General features: G+C 44.6%; 2 protein-coding genes across 2 annotated transcripts; both read left to right on the forward strand.

Annotated features, from left to right (window-relative positions):
• Positions 1–11849: 11849 nt before the first annotated feature.
• Positions 11850–15548, forward strand: LOC124648964 (alanine aminotransferase 2-like). The gene is made up of 14 exons (XM_047188648.1): positions 11850–11961; positions 12101–12151; positions 12288–12353; positions 12426–12487; positions 12559–12637; positions 12717–12821; positions 13189–13299; positions 13397–13534; positions 13610–13684; positions 13779–13899; positions 14517–14671; positions 14740–14814; positions 14950–15153; positions 15397–15548. The coding sequence occupies exons 1-14, from the start codon at positions 11959–11961 to the stop codon at positions 15511–15513; spliced, it is 1362 nt and encodes a 453-aa protein (XP_047044604.1). The 5' UTR covers positions 11850–11958; the 3' UTR covers positions 15514–15548.
• Positions 15549–16073: 525 nt separating this feature from the next.
• Positions 16074–16639, forward strand: LOC124647283. The gene is made up of 3 exons (XM_047187246.1): positions 16074–16226; positions 16314–16438; positions 16537–16639. Exons 1-3 carry the CDS (start codon positions 16074–16076, stop codon positions 16637–16639), a joined length of 381 nt encoding a protein of 126 aa, XP_047043202.1.
• The last annotated feature ends 5147 nt before the right edge of the window (positions 16640–21786 follow it).

Raw genomic sequence — 21786 nt, forward strand, 5'->3', positions numbered from 1 at the left:
TATTTCCCGATAGGACTCTCCTAAAACCTATAACTGATGTTTAGAGGAGTCGAGGACATAACATTAGCTACTGTAACATTTGTATGATTTACAAGTGTGATATAAGGCTGGATACTTGATCACAAAGAAGCTTATCACCTAACCAGGTATCTTCGAAAATCTAGTACTCCTCCGGTTCATATTAATTGACTCTAATATGGATGTATCTAGACATATTTTAGTTCTATATACATCCATATTGAAATTAATTAATATGAATCAGAGTATTATGACTATTTCCTATCACGGGTGAGCCTCTTTTTGTTAAAATCTAACTTTATAGAGTTTAACCATACATGTGAAAAAGAATTCAACATCTATACTTTCATAGTGTATGTATTTGATATTTTAAATCCTAATTTTGTTCTCATACACTGGTCAAAATTTACGAAGTTTTTTACTTTGACCAAATATAGAAGACGGGATAATTTGAAACGCAGCGAGTACCTGTGTAACTGTGTTCGAGGGCAAAGGCCTCGTAGAGCGACCGCTCGATCGTGTACCACGTGTCGCACCGCGCTGCCCCCTTTGGCATCTGGCATTCACTCTCCCTGTCCTCTTCCGAAGCCGCCGCTCCCATCGCATTCGCTTTCCCCCTTGTCGTCGGCGGCGGCGGCAGCAGCAATGTCTCCTGCTCCTGCCTCCGCCCGCGCTCTCACCGTGGACTCTCTAAACCCCAAGGTGGGAGACTTTTCTTGTATCTGACGCCGCCCGCCCGCCCGCATGCGCTTCCTTGCCGAATGCGCATAGTTTTTTTCTTAAGCAATGCTGATGTTTTGCGTCCTGCTCCCTGCCTCCGGCATTTGCAGGTTCTGGCGCTCGCGGATCACTTCGGGGGAGCCATTGCCCGCCGCGCGCAGGTACTTTTTTAGATTGAGGTCAAGCTGTTCAGCCAATTTGTTCCCACGCGATTGAAATGCCCAAGAAATCTGGAAGGTGGTGTAGTGACAGCGTGAGCGGCCGTACATGAAACATAACCATGTTAGCTGCTCAAACCAGATCGTTGGACATGATTTTATTTATTGTAAGATGCTACTCCTACTTAATTAGAGATGGAAAGGAGAGAGAAAAGGCACGCGAAATTTCAGAGGAGTTCGTTTTGTACCTTGAGGTCAGACCCAAATATTGAGTCCCTCTAAAATGTGGAGAAATTTCCCTACCTTGAAGCGGTCCTACAACCAAGCACCTCTCACACGATTCTTTTCCCCTTGGGTCCCTGATTCGTCTGTTCCAAAGAGGCCCTTACTGGGACATGAGAATCAATACTGCCCAATTTCGAGAACAAACCTGAGGTTGGGTGGTTAGGAGTGTGGCCCACCAGAGTTCAAACCCCAGGTTTGACATATGTGTGTCTCATAAAGGCGAGATATTCATTCAGTGGGAGACGACGTTCCCGTCGACAGCGAGGCGCCTGTGGTGACTTCGTCAATTTCAAGATCCAATCCGCTGGTTCAGTCTTCCGGAGGTGCTCATTGTTGGAAGGATACCTGACAGTACTGTATCCTGACTCTGTAACGGCATCATTGTAACTGGTAGAGCTAGTCAATAGGCGGGCGCTACTTCGTCGCCACTAACTGATCGTGATCCGATCCATGCTCCCGCACGATCACCTCTGTTGTATATGTACCCATGTCTCTGGTTAATGAAAGTGTGCGAGTGTGTGTTCTGTAATTCAGCTTGGTATCAGAGCCTACCCCTCTCCCTCTCCGATGACCACCTCTTCTGCTTCCCAGTCCCAAACCACCGGAGCCGTTGACGATGGCGTCGCGGCCGCTCTCCCCCTGTCCTCTCAGCTCGCCAACCTCCAATTGATCACCTCCCCTCTCTCCACCAACAATATCGACATCCACAAGTACATCAAGTTCAAGCTGGACGCCGCCGTTGGCAATTGGCACAAGTGGCGGAACCTCTTTCTGTGTGTCCTCTCCAAGATCAACGCGCGCGATCATGTCGAGGAGGAGACCTCGCCGCACCTCGCCACCGAGGAGTGGCGTGCGGCGGACGTCGACATCGTGCTATGGATCTACGGCACGATCTCGGACGAGCTCCAGGACGTCATCATGACCGACGACGGCACCGCGTTCTCGGCGTGGCAGGCGCTCCAGCACTTCTTCACGGAGAACGCCGAGGGCCGCGAGATCCACCTCGCCAAGGAGTTCGAGAACATCGTCCAGGGCGACATGACCGTCGTCGCCTACTGCCGGAAACTCAAGTCCGTCGCCGATCAGCTGGGGGACGTCAACGCCCCGGTCACGGACAAGAAGCTCACCATGCGGCTGATCGCCGGCCTCGAGGACGATTACAAGATGCAAGGTGAGCTGTTGGAAACGATGAAGCCGTTCCCCACGTTCATGCAGGCCCGATCTCGGCTCCAGCTCGCCGAAGAGAAACTCAAGGCGAAAGGAAGCCAACGCCGCGGATCCTCAACGTCAACAACGCCAACGCCGGCCCCCGCTTCAACGGCAATCGCTACACTCGCGGGCAACCTCGGACACCCAGCCCGGAATCGCCCCACCGGCGGGCGCGGTGGCTACGGCCGCAGCCGCGGCGCGGCGGCTACGGCCACTACGGCCAGCAGCAAGGGCGCGGCGGGTACTATGGCCAGCCAGGCGGCGGCTACTACGACAACCAAGGCGGCGGCTACAACGGCACCCGCGGTGGCTTCACCAACAATCGCGGCGGTCGCGGCCGTGGCCGCGGCGACTACGGCGGGCGCGCCGACTACAACCCCAGGTACGGCAACCGGGGCCATCACCGGGGCACGGCGGTGCTCCTTACGGCATGCAGCAGCAACGGTCCCGCCCGCCATGGGTGGCACCCAACTCCGCCGGCGTCCTCGGCCCTCGCCTGAGCAATCACACCCGTGCGTACCCCCGATGCTCTCTTCCGGACTCGCACAGCCTGCGTACACGACACCAACACCACTCGTACGTCCCACCGCAGCTCGGCTTCATTCGACTACTCCGCCATGTTCCGTAGCGCGCCCGGCCTACACCAACGCACACCCCGCCCCCGAATGGGTCGTCGACTCCGGCACCACCACGCACGTCACCAACAGCTCGGGTAACCTCACCTCGTTTCATTCCCCTACAAGTATTGATTCTCGAAGTATTGTCGTTGGCAACGGGTCCAAACTCCCCATCTACTCTGTGGGCTCCACCTCTCTACCACCCTCCCCATTCACCCTCCGCGATGTTCTTGTTTCTCCATCAGTTATTAAAAACCTCATCTCTGTCCGCAAGTTCACCATTGATAACCTTTGCTCAATTGAGTTTGACCCTTATGACTTTTCTGTGAAGGATTTGGCAACGGGACGTCTTCTTCTGAGGTCCAATAGTCGCGGCGATCTCTACCCCTTCCATGGCGATCCACATCCAGCCGCTGCTTTCTCGGTTTCCACCACCCGTGATCTCTGGCACAAGAGGCTCGGGCATCCTAGTGATAGTTCTCTTTCCAAGATTTCCTCGCATTTCCTACCATCATGTAATAACGGCACCAAGTTGTCCCCTCTTTGTGAGGCTTGCCAATTAGGGCGCCAACCTAGATTACCTTTTTTCTACTTCATCTAGTTTTACTACCGCACCTCTACAACTTATTCACCGTGATTTATGGACCTCCCCCGTATCAAGCTTTTCCGGATATAATTATTACCTTGTCATTCCTGGATGACTACTCCCACTACTCCCGGACCTTCCCTCTCAAACATAAATCCGACACTTCACGCCACGTTACAACGCTTCTTTGCCTTCATCAAAACCCAATTTAATGTCATCATTCGTTGTATTCAATGTGACAACGGCGGAGAGTTCCTCAATTTTGACTTGCGATCCTTTCTTTACGCCAATGGAATTGCCTTTCGTCTCACATGCCCTCACACTTCACCCCAAAATGGCAAAGCTGAACGCTTAATTCGAACAACCAATGACATTATCCGCACCCTCCTAGTCCAAGCCAAACTCCCTCCTCCCTTTTGGGTCGAAGCCCTCCACACCGCCACTCTTCTCTTGAACATCCGCCCATCCAGCGCCATTCAGCACGCCACCCCTCACTATCGTCTCCTCGGCCAACACCCTACGTACTCGCACCTCCGCACGTTTGGATGCCTTTGCTACCCCAACCTATATGCCACCTCCCAACACAAACTTGCCCCACGATCCACTCGTTGCGTATTCCTCGGGTACCCACGTGAACAGAAAGGCTACCGCTGGTTTGGATCTCTCTTCACGCCGCGTCATTATTTCCGGACATGTTACGTTTGATGAATCGTGCTTTCCCTATTTTTCACGTGCACCGGAGCCACACCGAGGAACCCCGGATCCGCCCGCCACACCTCGATCCGCCCGCAATCTCCTTCGGATCCGCCCACCTCCGACATTCCCTGGCCCGCCTGGCACCGCATCCTCCTCGGGATCATCCACGCCCGGATCCTCTGCCACCGTCCCCACGCCTGGCTCCTCCACTCCCTCAAACCCCGCTTCCCCTTCCTTTCCCGAGGCAGAAACCGCGTCGCCGACGCCAGCTCCCACCAGCTCAGCTCCCACTGGTCCCCTCCAAGATTCTGCCCCATCCACTCCCGTCCAGCCACGTCCCACCCTGCCTCCCCATGCTATTCCGATAGAGCCACCCACAAACCTACACCGCATGCACACCCGAGCCAAACGTGGCTATTTGATGCCACGCCGCCTCTACAACCTCTCTCCGTCTCCGACACCGCCATCTCTCCCATTCCCTCCTCATACAAACAAGCCCTAAAGGACCCAACCGGCACAACGCAATGCTCGATGAGTTTAATGCTTTGTTGCGGAATGACACTTGGTCGTTGGTTCCTTGTCCTGCGCAGTGTCAACGTGGCTACCGGCAAATGGATCTTTCGACACAAGACCAATCCGGATGGATCCCTCTCACGGTACAAGGCTCGGTGGGTCTTCGCGTGGTTTTACTCAACAAGCAGGGGTGGATTACGATGAAACCTTTAGCCCGGTCGTCAAGCCCGCTACAATCCGTGTGGGACTCTCTCTTGCAACATCTCATGGGTGGGCCATCAACCAACTTGATGTCAAGAATGCATTTTTGCATGGTCATCTCCAGGAAACCGTCTATTGCTCCCAACCTTCTGGTTTTTCTGATGCCAATTTTCCTAACCATGTTTGTCGCCTCAACAAGTCCTTGTATGGCCTCAAACAAGCCCCACGCACATGGTTTCACCGATTTACCACCTTCCTCCTCACCCTTGGTTTTGTCGCCTCCAAGTGTGATTCCTCCCTTTTCATTCTCAACCGTGGCTCTCACATTGCATATTTGCTTTTGTATGTCGATGACATCATCTTGACCGCCAACTCTTCCACCTTGCTCCGCTCTATCATCTCCTCGCTGCAATCTGAATTTTCCATGACCGATCTTGGAGCACTCCACCACTTCCTTGGCATCAATGTGCACCGCACCGCCTCACGGCCTATTCCTCTCTCAACGAGCAATATGCTCTTGAGCTCCTCGACCGCGCCAACATGCTAAGCGCAATCCTATCTCCACTCCAGTCGACACCCGGGCCAAACTGTCCGCCAATGATGGCACACCCTTCCCTGACGCTGCTTTGTACCGCAGCCTCGCCGGAGCATTACAGTACCTAACACTCACCCGGCCAGACATTGCCTACGCCGTCCAACAGATTTGCCTCTTCATGCACTGTCCCAAAACCTCCCACTACCAGCTGATCAAACGGGTGTTACGGTATCTCCGCGGCACCACTCACCTCGGCCTCCAGTTCTTCCGATCCTCCTCTCATGAGCTCACCGCCTACGCCGACGCTGATTGGGCCGGGTGTCCCGACACTCGGAAATCGACCTCAGGATTCTGTGTCTTCCTCGGCAGCAATCTGGTCAGTTGGTCCTCCAAACGTACCGCAGCCTCGCCGGAGCATTACAGTACCTAACACTCACCCGGCCAGACATTGCCTCACGCCGTCCAACGGATTTGCCTCTTCATGCACCGTCCCAAAACCTCCCACTACCAGCTGATCAAACGGGTGTTACGGTATCTCCGCGGCACCACTCACCTCGGCCTCCGGCTCTTCCGATCCTCCTCTCATGAGCTCACCGCCTACGCGCGACGCCGATTGGGCCGGGTGTCCCGACACTCGGAAATCGACCTCGGAGTTCTGTGTCTTCCTCGGCAGCAATCTGGTCAGTTGGTCCTCCAAACGCCAACCAACCGTGTCTCGCTCGAGCGCCGAAGCAGAGTACAGGGCGGTGGCCAACTGTATCGCTGAATCCTGCTGGCTCCGTCAACTCCTCCTCGAACTGCACAGGCCACCGGATCGAGCAACAATTGTATACTCGCGACAACGTGAGTGCCATGTATCTTTCCTCCAATCCCGTCCAGCACCAACGAACGAAGCATGTGGAGATCGACTTGCACTTTGTTCGGGATCGCGTGGCGCTCGGCGAGGCCAAAGTTCTTCACGTGCCCACCACCTCGCAGTTCGCCGACATTTTCACCAAGGGTTTGCCGTCACCTGTCTTCACGGATTTCAGGTCCAGCCTCGAACATCGGCGCCACCGACGTTCGGTCCGCGGGGGCTGTTGGAAGGATACCCGACAGCATCGTATTCCGACTCAGTAACGGCATCATTGTAACCGGTAGAGCTAGTCAATAGGCGGGCGCTACTTCGTCGCCACTAATCGATCGTGATCCGATCCGTGCTCCCGCACGATCACCTCTCGTTGTATATGTACCCATGTCTCTGGTTAATGAAAGTGTGCGAGTGTGTGTTCTGTAATTCAGCTCTCATAGGGGTAGGGTGTGCGTGTGTGTGTTCATAGGGGTGAGTGTATGCGCGTGTATGTGAGCGTCTTCGTTTGTACTGTGTTTCTGTTGCAACACGAAGAGGATTTGGGAATTTTCTGGAACTCACTCGTTTCTCCATTCACTCTCACAGAGATATACAGGTGATGTGTATTTTACATTTTGATCCTCATAACGCACACACATATACAACCTAACCCTCACAACACTCCCCCTCAAGATGGGGTCCCCCTCAAGATGGGGCGAAGATATCCATGAGCCCCATCTTGCTACAAATGTTACCAAAAGACACAACACTAATACCTTTAGTAAAGATATCAGCTAACTGATCTATAGACTTTACATAAGACACATAAAGTCTTCCCTCATCCAGTTTTTCTCTTATAAAATGTCTATCGATTTCGATGTGCTTAGTCCTATCATGTTGGACCGGGTTATGCACTAGATTAATGGCTGCTCGATTATCACAATAGAGCTTCGAGAGGTCCACCACCAAATAACCGAAGTTCAGCTAATAAAATCCTCAACCACATAAGTTCACATAAGCCTCGAGGCCATAGCTCTAAATTCAGCTTCGGCGGTGGATCTAGAAACCACACTCGTTTTTTACTTCTCCAGCCTAACAAGGTTACCACCCACAAAAGCACAATATCCGGATGTTGATCTTCTATCATCTAAGCACCCCGCCCGAATCCGCATCGAGTATATCCCTCTATTCTCGGATGTTCATGGTTTGAAAACAAGATACCTTTCCCCGGGCAACTCTTAAGATACCTCAAGATCCTATGAACTCGCATCTAGATGACCAGATTTGGGATCATGCATATATCTACTCACTATGCTAACAGCATAAGCAATGTCCGGCCTTGTATGCGACAAGTAAATCAAGCGACCAACTAACCTCCGGTATCGATGCTTGTCCACCGGATCACCCGATTCTCGCTAAAATGCGGTGGTTTTGCTCAATTGGAGTCGTCGCTGGTCTACAATTTAGCATGCCGGTTTCGGTAAGTAAATCAAGTATATATTTCCTTTGTGATAGGTAAATACCTTGTGGTCCATATACAACCTCAATTCCCAAGAAATAATGAAGAAAGCCCAGATCCTTGACTTCAAATGACTTGGCCAACATTTTCTTTAGGCGTGCTATCCCATCATCATCATCATTACTCGTGATCACAATGTCATCAACATACACACTAAGGATAACAATCTTGCCACTCCGGTGTTTAAAGAAAAGGGTGTGATCAGCATTGCTTTGCCGATAACCCATAGAGCATATCTCCTTCCTTAACCGTCCAAACCATGCTCTAGGTGATTGTTTCAAACCATATAGAGATTTTTTTAGCCTACACACTTTACCATCCGTCTCTTGTGTACCAAACCCAGGGGGAATCTCCATGTACACTTCTTCCTTTAAATCACCATGTAAGAAAGCATTTTTAACATCCATCTGAAAGAGTTTCCATCTTTTATTTGCAGCTACTGAAATTAGAGTTCTTATTGTATTCATTTTTGCCACTGGGCAAATGTCTCATCATAGTCCACACCGTAGGTTTGACTATATCCCTTTGCCACCAATCTAGCTTTATATCTTTCCACTTTACCATCTGGATTTTGTTTTACGGTAAATACCCATTTACAACCAACAATCTTTTTATTGGGAGGAAGAGTAGTAAGTACCCAAGTATTGTTTTTGTCAAGCGCCTCCATCTCTTCCATCATAGCTCTTCTCCATTCCGGATATTGTTTTGCTTCCTGCCGATTACGTGGTATAGGTAAAGTAGAGTCCGAGTGCAGCTATGAATGCTTTGTATTGGGGGCCCATAGATGAATATGAAACATAATTAGAGACATCATATTGGGACAGGTTTGATGGTAATTTACCAGCAGTAGTGCGAGATTGTTTTCTTAGAGCTATAGGGAGATCTAAATCACCATGTGGAGGAGAGATTGTACCATCACTTGCAGAAGGACTTGAACTTGAGTCATGCAAATCTGGCTGTACTTGGGCTTCAGGGTTTTGACTCAATGTGATTTCTTCCTCCCTTTGCACTTGATCATTCTCAGCTCTCTGTCTCCTTGTGTAAACCTTAAGGTTTTGTGGCCACCTTGATCGTTTAGTTTGATACTCTTGCTGCTCCCCCTGAGTGTGATCTTGTTCAGCATTTGATGTATCTTCATCTCTACCATCAGGCTCAACTTCATCTCTACCATCAGGCTCATCTCCAGTTGGAATTACTCCAACAATCATCTTCTGTGAAGTTGCATCATTGTCTTCTCTTCTCTCATCTCCCCCTGTCCTCAAGACTCCATCTGAGCTATCATCATTGAACAATTCAGGGAACACATCAGTTAAGTCATTAGGTTCTTCATAAAAAGGTACATTTTCCCTAAAGGTCACATCCATACTCACAAACATTCTCCTCTCCGAAGGACACCAGCATTTGTAGCCCTTCTGCTTACCAGAATACCCAACAAACACACATTTCACTGCTCTTGGATCTAGTTTCCCAACAGATGGCCTGTGATCTCTTACAAAGCATACACACCCAAATACTCTTGGAGGAACCACATATGTAGTTTCACCAGTTAGACACTCAATTGGTGTCTTATTATTGAGCACCCGAGATGGCATTCTATTCATCAAATAAGCCGCTGTCATCATAGCTTCAGCCCACAAATATTTAGGAACATTCATAGCTAACATGATACACCGGGTGATTTCTAAGAGGTGTCTGTTCTTCCTTTCAGCCAACCCATTCTGCTGAGAAGTACCTGGGCAACTCGTTTGATGGATAATTCCAAAACTTGACAAGTACTCATCAAATTGGTTATTTACATATTCTGTACCATTGTCAGTTCGGAATATTTTCACCCTTGCATCATATTGATTTTTTATTAAGCTGTGGAAATCCTTAAAGCACTCAAACACGTCACTTTTATTTTTTAGTACATACACCCAAGTAGTCCTAGTGCAACAGTCAATAAATGTAACAAAAGATTTGTATCCATGAAGTGACCACACCCCACTAGGACCCCACACATCTGAGTGGATAGTTTGAAATGGCACCGTACTTCTGTGATCAGATGAAGTATATATACTACGGGTCAGCTTCCCATACTGACATGCATCACATGCTAGACTTTCTTTGCAAATTTTACTATAGAGGTGAGGATACAACTGACCCAGGGTGTTAAAGGCCATGTGTCCCAGCCGGCGATGATGAAGAAGGAATTCTTGCAATGGTGACTGAGAGAGAACAGTAGCAGCCACAGGTGTCGTATCATCATCCAAGTAGTAGAGGCCATCTCGCATTATTCCTGTCCCAAGGACTTTCCATGTCCCAAGTTCCAGGAATACACACCATGTTGGGTAAAAGATAGCAGCACAATTGAGCTCCTTTGTGATACAACTAATGGACAATAGATTTATTGGAAATGATGGAACATGCAAAACAGAGGATAAAGACATATCATGTCCACACACAACTGTCCCTGTCCCCATGATAGCTTGAGTAGAGCCATCTGCCAATTGTACACCTTGTTCTTTCACACTATGAGCATATTTTGAGAATTCCTGGTAGGATCCCACCATATGTCTTGACGCACCAGAGTCAATTAACCATGGCACAAAACTCTGGTTATTATTCATGAATTTAGAAACATTATCACGTGAATCAGTAGGGTTGGTTGAAGCTGATGTGAGAGGTGCCTCCATTGACGATTTCTCATTCATGTACATCCTCTTGAACTGCTGCCATTTTTTCCAATCATCCAGTGACATCTCCACTCTCACAGTTTGAAACTCCTTTTTTCTAGTTGCGGTAGTATTCGCCCTGCCACCAGGTCGCATACCACAGCCCCAACCACAACTGCCAACACCTTTTCCAGTAACACCAGCAGGGCGTGCAACTCCACACAAATTACAGATACTTCGGAAGGAAAAATTTATATTTCTACAGCTCATTTTTGGACACAGCCAATCACCATCTCGTTGCCAAGATTTTACAGCACCATCACCAAGTCCTTTACTTATGCCCAATCCATCATCCAATACCATTCCTTGTTTACCAAACCCACCAAACATAACTTGAGAGTTTCCATCCATAGCTACAGCAGCACCTTGAACTCACTGGTGATGTGCAGTACTACCCTCACTTTGTTTGTTCAATTAAGTAGCCAAGCAAAGTTGAACCCAAACAGCTGCTGCATGAACTAAAGTAACACAACAAACCAAGCTTCTCACTTCTCCTTTACACAGCTAGCTACAGAAGTACCACTCCTTGCTGCACGCACACCTGTAGCTCCTCCTCTGCTTCACAATCAGCACCTGCTCCTCCTCTCTTCAATCAGCACAGCAAGTCAGCACCACTCCCTTCTCTCCTCTGCTACAGGCCAGTACAGCAAGCACCCAAGCGCTGGCCTTCCTCTCGTACACAGGCACCTTGCCGTCACCAACTCTGCACCACCACGAAATCCACCACTGAAAGCAGCACCCCCACCAGCGCCGCCAACAAGGCCGCCAGTGGAACCTCCTCCTGCGCCTATTCCACCGCCGAAAACACCTCTGGCACTAGCGCCTCCGCCACCACCGACGCGCCTGTCCGCAGCGCCTGGTTCACCACCTTCGCGGGCTTGAAGTCGGCTGCCGCCGCCTTCAATCAATCCCGAGCCGAGCTCCCCACTCTCCGTCCAAACCACCACCGGGGCTGATTCACCGCCGGCAAGGGCGCCCGACATCACCTGCTCTAATACCATGTTGCAACACGAAGAGGATTTGGGAATTTTCTGGAAATCACTCGTTTCTCCATTCACTCTCACAGAGATATACAGGTGATGTGTATTTTACATTTTGACCCTCATAACACACACACATATACAACCTAACCCTCACAACAGTTTCTAAAAAAAAAAGTATTGCCCAATTTCAGCGATAAATCGGCTAAATCCCTGGTGGAAAAGGCGAAGCTTGACATGTTAAAATATTGTGTTGTTAGGAGAAGATAGCGAGGCTCATTAGCTACCGTCATACGTCTCTTCCTTTTACCCTGTTGATTTGCTTTATCACTACAGCCAGGGATTGTGTGCAATACACCCAAATTGAATTCTGATTATATGGTAATTTCCATTTACTTTTCGTTCTCCACTACTTGCACCTACTTCCGCAAGCTTCTCCGCAGACTAGAAATTCTTTGTAACTTGGGCTTTCTACATCATAAAAATTGAGTGATCTTCACTTCTCTTTATTGGTGTGCAGCGCATGCAAGAAATGCTAGAAAAAGATCCAGGTTCATACCCTTTCAATGAGGTATGTTCCAGTGGATCCCATCACATTATTGAACCAAAAGTAACCATTCCCACTTAAACTTAGAGCTTTGCCACGTCTACTTTTGTTAGTGTTTCTTGTTTTTACATGTGGTTAATTCTGCTATTTCATCCACTAGATAATCTATTGCAACCTTAGCAATCCACATTCCCTTGGACAACAGCCAAATAAGTTCTTCCACGAGGTGGGTGATTGCTTAATATGATTTTATTAACCATCTTATTTCTTAATTCCCTGATGTTTTCTTCTCTTCCAGGTTCTTGCCTTGTGTGATTACCCACATCTTCTACACTGGAGTGTAACTAATTCCATATTCAGGTAAACACCACACAACATTTGAAAAATGTGGATTCATTTCAGTAAACTATAACTCATTGCTGATATTGCAGTTCTGACGCAATAGCAAGGGCAAGGGAGATTCTAGATCTCATTCCTGGGAGAGCAACAGGAGGATACAGTCACTGTCAGGCAAGACATTGATTCCAGGACCTCTTTTGACAAATGCGGAAATGAGCATTAGTTAAACACTGCCCGCTTTCACCTCTAGGGTACTGAAGGTCTGCGCAATACAATTGCTGTTGGAATAGCCTCTCGTGATGGTTTCCCGTGTTACGCAGAGGACATTTTCCTAACAGATGGAGCGGCCCCACCGGTACTATTTGATTCATCATATTTCGAGCAATTCCTTCATCCATGATCTTATGGATAACACTCCCAATAATAATTTGAGATATTATACTCTCTGTGACTGCTGGTCATTCTGACAATGTTATGTCCCATATACTGTCAAACTACTTTGTGGAAGTTCTTGTTGCACTTTAGTCCTTAGCACTAGTTTTTTTTTTTTTTTTGCAAACCTTGTCCGTAGCACTAATATATGAATGACTTAATGCACCCGATATAACATGACAACAGGAGCATCTCACTAAACATTCACGCTGAAAGTTATTGTTATCTGCCTTGCCTTTTATTTCTGATGTGATTCTTGACAATGGAGTTGTTTGTTTGAGTTCCAACAGGTTCATATGGTAATGCAACTATTGATACGAGGTGAAAAAGATGGCATCCTTTGCCCAGTTCCATCACACTTTCTGTACACAAGTTCCATGGTGCTGTGTGGTGCAACTCTTGTACGTACTGCATTTACTTAATCAAAAAATGAATCCACGTCAACTACGATTTTACTGTGTGTGCCAACCTGCGCTAAACAGATATCTGCTTTCTCAGGTACCATATTATCTTGACGAGTCTGGAGGTTGGAGTGTGAGCATTTCAGACCTGAAGAAGCACCTGGATGCTGGCCGATCTGAGGGCATCACCGTTAGGGGACTTGTGGTTGTAAATCCAGGCAACCCTACTGGACAGGTGCGTTTAGTGGTCATTGACTGGTGCTGTTTTTATAAGTTTCTACAAGTCTTAATGTGATCAAATTGTGCATAGGTTCTCGTGGGGGGAAACCAGTGTGAAATAGTGGAATTCTGCAGGAGTGAAAACCTTGTTCTTATAGCAGATGAGGTGACGTTTTTGTATCTTACTTAACAAGAATCTCTATATTTTTCTTGAATTTGTATACATAACCTGCTGTATCCTTTCTTAAACTTACTGGTAGGTTTACCAAGAAAATGTTTACACAGATGAAAAGAAATTTAACTCTTTCAAGAAGATAGCACGGTCCATGGGTTACGGGGAAGGAGATATATCTCTTATATCGTTCCATTCGGTTTCTAATGGTATATGGAATTTATTTCTTGTTTTCATCCATATTTTCTTCTCAAGTTATACTCTCTTGTTACTTTGTCCTAAAATGAAAGGGAGAAGCATCTTGTTATGTGCACTCTGAGAAAGGATTCTTTTAAATTGGACTTTCAACTCTGATTTACCTTTCTTGCTTTCTTGTAACTGGCCTCCTGGGAGGATTGTACCAAACTCCTTTCCAATGAAATGAAACGCAAAAGTCTTTGGCGTTTTCTCAAATATTTGGACTTTCAACTCATCGAGTAAAGCCAATGTAAGAAAGTGCTTGCAAAAAAATAGGCATATTAGTTATGTCATTACACAATCATATTAATCCAACATATGACTTTTTTTCTCGAACATTCTTAATTCAATGACTTGTATATTCGAAATTGAACCCATTAGTTCACTTGAATGTGAGCAGAATACTTAACTCCATCTAACACGCCATTCACCCTTTGCCTATTGGCTTTCCATTATAGTTTCCAGGCGTCCTTTGGTTAATAAGGAGTGTCTGGCGTACTCTCTTGACTTGTTTATCAAACCAAGTATCATGTATCATCATATGTTCCAATGGATGGATATTTCTTAGAAGTCTCATCTTCTCCATCAGGGTATTATGGAGAATGTGGGAGAAGGGGGGGTTACATGGAGGTCACTGGCTTCAATTCTGAAGTTCGGAAACAAGTATATAAAGTGGCATCCCTAAGTGCATGCTCCAACATCTCCGGCCAGATCCTCATGAGCCTAGCCATGAACCCACCAATGGTCAGTAAATCGCGTCGCATCGCGTCTTTGCATTAATATGTACATCTTAATAAGCCTGATTTTGTCAGGTTGGAGATGAGTCATACACCTTTTACCAGGAAGAAAGGGGTCGCATCATATTATTATTATCTCAGTGTGCAGAGGTTCCCTTTTATAGCATTCACTTCCATGAGTTCATTGCTGATTCTATTATTGTACAGTGATAAGCGTGCAATATACTTTCTAGAAAAAGAGCAATATTGTTAACTCCAAATATCGCATTGTTGGACTGGTTTTAGGCCATGGTGCAGACATTCAACAGCTTCGAAGGCATGACTTGCAGCAAGGCTGAAGGAGCAATGTTTGTATTCCCATCTGTTCGACTGACTAAAAAGGCTATTGCAGCTGCTGAGGCAATGAACACAAAACCAGATGTGTTCTACGCTCTCCGCCTTCTTGAAAGCACTGGGATTGTTGTTTTGCCTGGTTCTGTGTTTGGACAAGTGAGTGTGATGCACTTATTTTTGTGTACTTGACTCTCGAACAGTCTATAGCAGTCCTGAATAAACAAGAAACAAACATAGGAACTTGTATTTTATTACAGAGGAAACTAGGTCTTTGGGATTTAGATCTTTGTCAAGACTATCTGGTCTATGGAGGTTGAGTGCATGTCCTTGCAGCACATTTCCTTTTCCTCCATGTTGGTATTCTAATATTATGTTTCTTTCTATGTTTATAATCTGAAGGTACCTGGCACATGGCATTTCAGATGCACAATCCTGCAACCGGAGGAGAAAGTACAACTGTTCATCTATCGCTTTAAGGCATTCCATGAAGCTTTTATGGGAGAATTTCACGATTAAAAGTCCATCTTATTGTATGTGTAGCAGAACTTAGAAATCTGGACAGAAAAAACATGATCTTTGTAACTGTCAAGGACATAATTTATATCTGGAACTCTTGAGTTTTTGCTTCTCCGCCTCTCTATGACCAAACTTGTTGTCAATATAAACTGCAAATATATCAGACAAATGCAATTTTTCTCACAGTACAGCCCATTGTGTCCTAGAGCTGTATAACTATAAAGTTTACCTAAAAATTATCAGTCTATCCTGTTTGGTGTGCTGTAAAACCTGAGACGCGAGGTGGTGAAATTTGGTGGGAAGCAATTTGGAAGTCATTGTCATGAGTCATGGCCTGAATATTTTTATCCAATAATGCTAACAAGGAATTTGGCACCAACTGTTTTAGCTGAGCAGCTGAGCTTAATCTTAAGGCCATAGCCAATGATCTGCTTTGCCACAGCTTCATTGACCTAACATCCCTATTTAAAACTTCATCCACCACTTCCCCACTAATGGCCATTGACATGACATGTACTCCATGATTAGTAGTTCTATGGTTTCACGTCTCCATATCAGCCATGGCTGCCTTAAGGTTCTACCCATCTACTGCAATCGTCGTTCCAAGGAAGAATTGCTCAAGGATTCTGACAAGATCTTCCATGGATAGCTGCTCAAGATCCGAATCCAAGCAAGCTTCCAGTTCTTCCAGCTTCACCTGCAAGGTGAACAACGTACGGGCCTGTTCTTTCCAAAAACTATGCCATGTGATATGTAAAACCAGTACCTTTTGGTTATCTGAGACATCATTTTGTGTCCAGGTTTATGAAGAAAAAAGCATGGGCATCCTCTGTTACACTGATGAGAAGGGTGAATTGGTGTGTGAGGGATTGGACGAAGGCCCAAGACTCACCTGGCAAGATATGCAAAATTTGACCAAAGAGAGGTAAGCTTTGTTCATCACTATATATGTCTGTTATATTTTGTTTTAAAATCAGACAGAGCACTGCAGTAACTTACCAGTGTCTTTGCTGTTCTGGTCAGAAGATTGAAGAAGACAGAAGATTGGCGGGAGAGGACGCTGCAGATCGCGGGCGGGATCGACTGGAGCAATCTCCAGACTGCTGCTAGCATCGTGAAGAAGTGAAAATGGCTTAAACGCGTAGATTAATTTCGTGGTGATCTTTCAAGTCTTTGTAGAAGCATGGTGTGTCGATTGTATGCGTAAATCTCCTCTCCATGGATGCTGCTTGCTATGTAATCCCTCGTTCAAAAATAAATGTCTTAACTTTTTCTAGATACGGATGTATCTACAACAAAGATGCATCATTTTTATAAAAACTTATTTTTGATGGAGGTAGTAATAAGTATCTGATATGTAGGAAGGGTTGGAGGCTGATCGACCAGGTCAACTACTTCTAGTGTCTGCTGGATAAGAAATGATTTGCTTGCCTGCCAATTCACGCCGATTCATTCTCAATTCCTATTTATCATGTTATGTCAAGAAAAGAATCTGCTCTTTGATTCAGTTTTCGGATGATCTGAATTGAACGTTGCATCTAGCTTGCAAGCGACCGATTATTCTGGCCCTGGTAAGTCAGTTCTGCTCGTCCCCATGGCCCCAATTAGGACTTTGCGTGTGAGTTTTGCCTAAGTGGCGTGTGGCTATATGCCATTCTCCTTCCTCTTTCCTTCCCAATCCCTCGAAATTTTATCATTTAACACCACTAGTTGATGATTTTTTATCACAAAATCACAACTCTCATTTTTTTAATCACAAAACACCAACTTCTTAGATAATTGCTTGCACATAACAAGTTAGCCGGTTTAACAGCCCATTAGTTGTCTTTGGTTCGCTCGACCAAAAACTCGATGTGAGACAAAACTGCAAAATCGGTTTCGTATCATACGTGAATAAGGCCTGATGCAGTGATGCCAAGTTAACATCCCATCATGGGCCTCGTGGTTTCCCAATTCTAATCCAGCAAAGCTACGTGTTTCCTATTCGATTCAGAGTTCTTGCTGATTACGTACAGCTAGCCGCGCACGATCTCTCCTTATCAATCTAAAAAAAAAATTAATTAGAATTATTGTAACACCCCAACTTTTGCAACCTTGTTTAGTACCCAGAATGCAAAAGTCAGGGGGAATAAAAACTTTTTCTAAAGATGAATTGCCTTGATCTGCTTATAGATGAATTGGCTTGTTCTACTTATTGATGAATTATCTTAATGTGCTGGTTTAAAATTTTCTTGAACACATCAACACATCAATATCACTTCTTCACAACTAAGCCTTGGCTAGTCCATATATGTATTTGGATTCAATCTTCTCTAGTCCAATTCAAACCTTTCCACTTGTGGAAATCTGAGTGTGCCTACTTAAAAATTCATCTTTGTGATGTAATCTAGCTCAACCTGTCCTTGATTCAAGAATGGTGATTATCTATTCTCTAATCCACCTATGCCTTGTACTCTAGGCATCAACTTTGGAACAACTCCAAATTTGACTAAGTCCTAAAACAATAATCAGATTCAATCTTTGAGCCTCTAGCTATATTCATCATTTGCCATTTGAGGCAATGCACTTATCCCTTTATCTACCCCCTTCATATGCACATCCCAACCCTACCAATGTCTTGGACCAGATCACCCATCTACCCACTTTTCCTTGATGGTTTTTGAAGCCAAGTCAATAAGATGTTTTGGCGAGGCTTACAAGATTCAATCTTTGGTAGCTGATTTTTAAGCACCCACAAGCTGTTATAGGTGAACTCACTGCATTAATCTCATCTATTCAACTCCCTTTACAACTCCAACGTTTTGCATGTCTCATGCTATCTTTGCAACCCATATTTTCATCCGGATCTTATACCCTATCTAATGTTTTAGCTCTAGATTCTTTCTCCCACTCTAATCTTTTGTTTTTCTCAAAAATTCAAGTTTAATATTCACCAAAACACATGTGGAAATGATTGTTACATTATGTAGTAATCATCTACCCTTGAGATCTTATTTCCCAAGTTTATTCTTACTTTCTTTTAAAGAAAATTTTCAAAACCCTATTTATTTTCTTCTCTAGTTTTAACTACAAAACTACTTCTAGTTTTAATAAACCTTTTCAAATTATTTTCCTTAAATCAAAATAGGAAATGGGGGTGGTACTTTATATCACCTTATTTCCACCCAAAGGTAATTTCTATATAATTATCTTCCTTGCTTGTTTTCTTTTTGACAAAATGCATGTTTATGGTGCTTATACCTTTTCTTGCTTTATCTTGCTTATTTTAAATTTGAGAAAACCTATCTTGATAATAAAGTAAGTAGAGATTTTTGAAATCTTATGTTTTAACTAGCCACCCTCAACTTTTTCTAAATACTTTTCAAGTATATTTCCATCAACTAAGCCATAGACATAGAAAGTGATTCAAACCTCTACCAAATGTTTTCAAATTAAAATGGCAACCTTGGGGTAACAAATTTACATCTCTCGGTCAAATTTACATCACCACCTCTTTTTCCTAGCCATGATCCTCTTAATGATCATTTGATCCTCTAGGGCAGAAATGTCCATCTCCATCTCTATTTCTCAAATTCTTTCCAAATCAACATCAAAGCCACATTTGCATCAAACCAACACTAGCACCACTTAACCCTTGCTTTGTTTTGCATAGGTCCATGCCATCTAGGCCATGCAAGTGGGGAAGAAGTGGTCGGCCATGTCTTGTTGATCTAGTTTTGCCCTATCTCTCTCTAACCACTTTGGATCGGCACCCAACCATGTAGTTAACCACCTCAGCTGTAAGCACCCTACCTTTTAATAAAGGTAAGATACCCGTGTATCGTGCTATTCCCGGATCACCGATAGCACACACATTACAAAATATAGTTTGCAATAGTATCAAATTACTACATCTTTGATCCAGAGGGTAAAGTAAAACCTTACAAATTGCATAGTCACATGGACTAGCTCGTACAATGTTCGTAACAAACACATCGGAAATGTTAATCATCAATGAGCCTTCATCATCGTCATGTGCCACAGGCAGTCATGTTGGAATGTAGACTCGAGATCCTACCACGTACTTCTCCTCAGAAAATCCTGCACGTTTGAATATGCAGCCCCACGAATGGAGGTCAGTACAATGATGTACTGGCAAATGACACTTATATGGTGGCAGTTTTTAGGCATGACTATCTACATGATATTTGGCAAGTGGAGTCTTAGGTTAATTTGCATAAAGCCAATTTTATCCTATGTTTTTCAAAACAAAACATTTTGTAACTCTTGAAAAAGATTTTTTAAAAAAGGGGCACTAAGTCAAGATGACTCCCAGGTCACCACCACATACCATGGTTTTCACTGTCAGGTATGTAGCCCTAGGGCCACTCAACTAGGATAAACCTCAGGTCACCACCACATACCATGGTTTTCACTGCTAGGTATGTAGCCCTGGGAAAATCCCGTCCTGAGATTGTTTCTAAACAAATTTTTAATCATTCAGAAAAGGTGATGAGATTATTCCGTACATCCTTGTCTAAAGACTCAAATTGTCCATAACCGGGGACACGGCTAAGATCGTAGTTTTTAACTCTGCAGAGGTTGTGCACTTTCACCTTACGACCCATTCTACCCAGAGAGAAGAATGAGACGAGACCTTTCGTAAGGAGAGATCAACCATACCCGCAAGACCCGTTCCCACCTATAATTCTCGCTACCAGCCAATGTCTTGCAACAAGTTGAACCCTCGCATCTTACTCAATCAAGACAGAGCTCATAATATCATAAGGCTGCACTCGGAAGTACACTAAACATGGAAGACATAGCAATGTCTTTGTTCCTCGGGTGGCAAACCACAAGTGTACTCACCCCCGAGTCACCACCACATACCATGGTTTTCACTGCCAGGTATGTAGCCCCAGGTAGCCACTCAACATAATCCAAAGCCACACCAATTCCACCTAGGTGTTTCATTAAGGTTATTAACTTTCAATTTTTCAAACAACACTTTAACCAACAAGTGAAACAAAGCATTGAAATTATTTTTAAATCACTTCTGACAATCCTAGCAAGTTGTGTTTAAGAGGAGGCTACACACTACTATGATCTAAGCATAGCATAATACTTTTCTTTTGAAAACAAAATCCTACCATGCATACTAGTTTCAAAACACTAATGCATAATTAAAATAAGTAGGATTTGAATGTTACTTGCCTTTTGTTAGTCGAAGCGCGTTCACTTCTCTTAATCAAAATACGTGCCTCTCCGTACAAACTATAACATAGAATATAGCACAACATAAACACACCATTCAACAACAATAAAATCAAACCAAGCAAACAACAAGTAGTTATTCATTGTGTTTTAGTCATCGGTTAAAGAAGATATGGCATGAGGTATGGCTTGCAAGATATGAGTTGGAGATATTGAACGGATGGGTCAAATACCTGGAAAGAACATGATTATCTAAGTTAAGTACTTAGAAGAAAATGATTGATAAGAACCTATGGTCAAATGTTGTTTGCTACTCAAGAATGGGTAAATGGAATGATCTATGTGATAAAATCACACGAGTCTCAAATGGCGCAGCTCAAAACATTATTTAGTAAAGTATGACAACACTTACTAAGATACTATGAGTTACACATAGACTTGGATATGAACTAATGATATATGGAATTACTCAAATTACTCATTTGTAAGTTGAATAGTTTTAAATTAGTTAAGGGAGTGAATGAAAAATAATTTGGATAGACACGACATTGATTCAAGATAGAGTGTCTAGTGGTATTGGTGTGCGGATGTTATCATAAGTTTCACCTTCACAGAAGAATCATGTTGAGAATGATTATATAAATCGATAATGGATATATACTCAAATTCTCATATTTGAATTTGAATATTTGCAAAGTGATTCAAATATTTTGGACGGTGGTGCTATTGGATGAAGTACTGTAAAGCAAGACTTATGCAATTGGGTTCACTCCGAAATAATTTTTAGAACTCGGGTTATGATCAGATTAGTGATTTAAACGAATTTGAATACACCAAGTTTGTGCACATAACAACTTTGACATTTTCTGACTCCATGATGTTCCACATGTTCTAAGGATTCCAGAGACAATAAAATTGTTAATTTTGGACCAGTAGATTATTTGATATAATTTTTATAGTGAAAAGGATTAATTAAATCATTTGAATTATGATTCGAAAACTATTACATAACATATACAGATATTCTTGTATATTTGGATTCTACAGGTTATAGGCTTTCCAACGATATAAAATTTGCAA

This window comes from Lolium rigidum, chromosome 4 (assembly GCF_022539505.1).
Source record: "Lolium rigidum isolate FL_2022 chromosome 4, APGP_CSIRO_Lrig_0.1, whole genome shotgun sequence".
NCBI lineage: Eukaryota > Viridiplantae > Streptophyta > Magnoliopsida > Poales > Poaceae > Lolium > Lolium rigidum.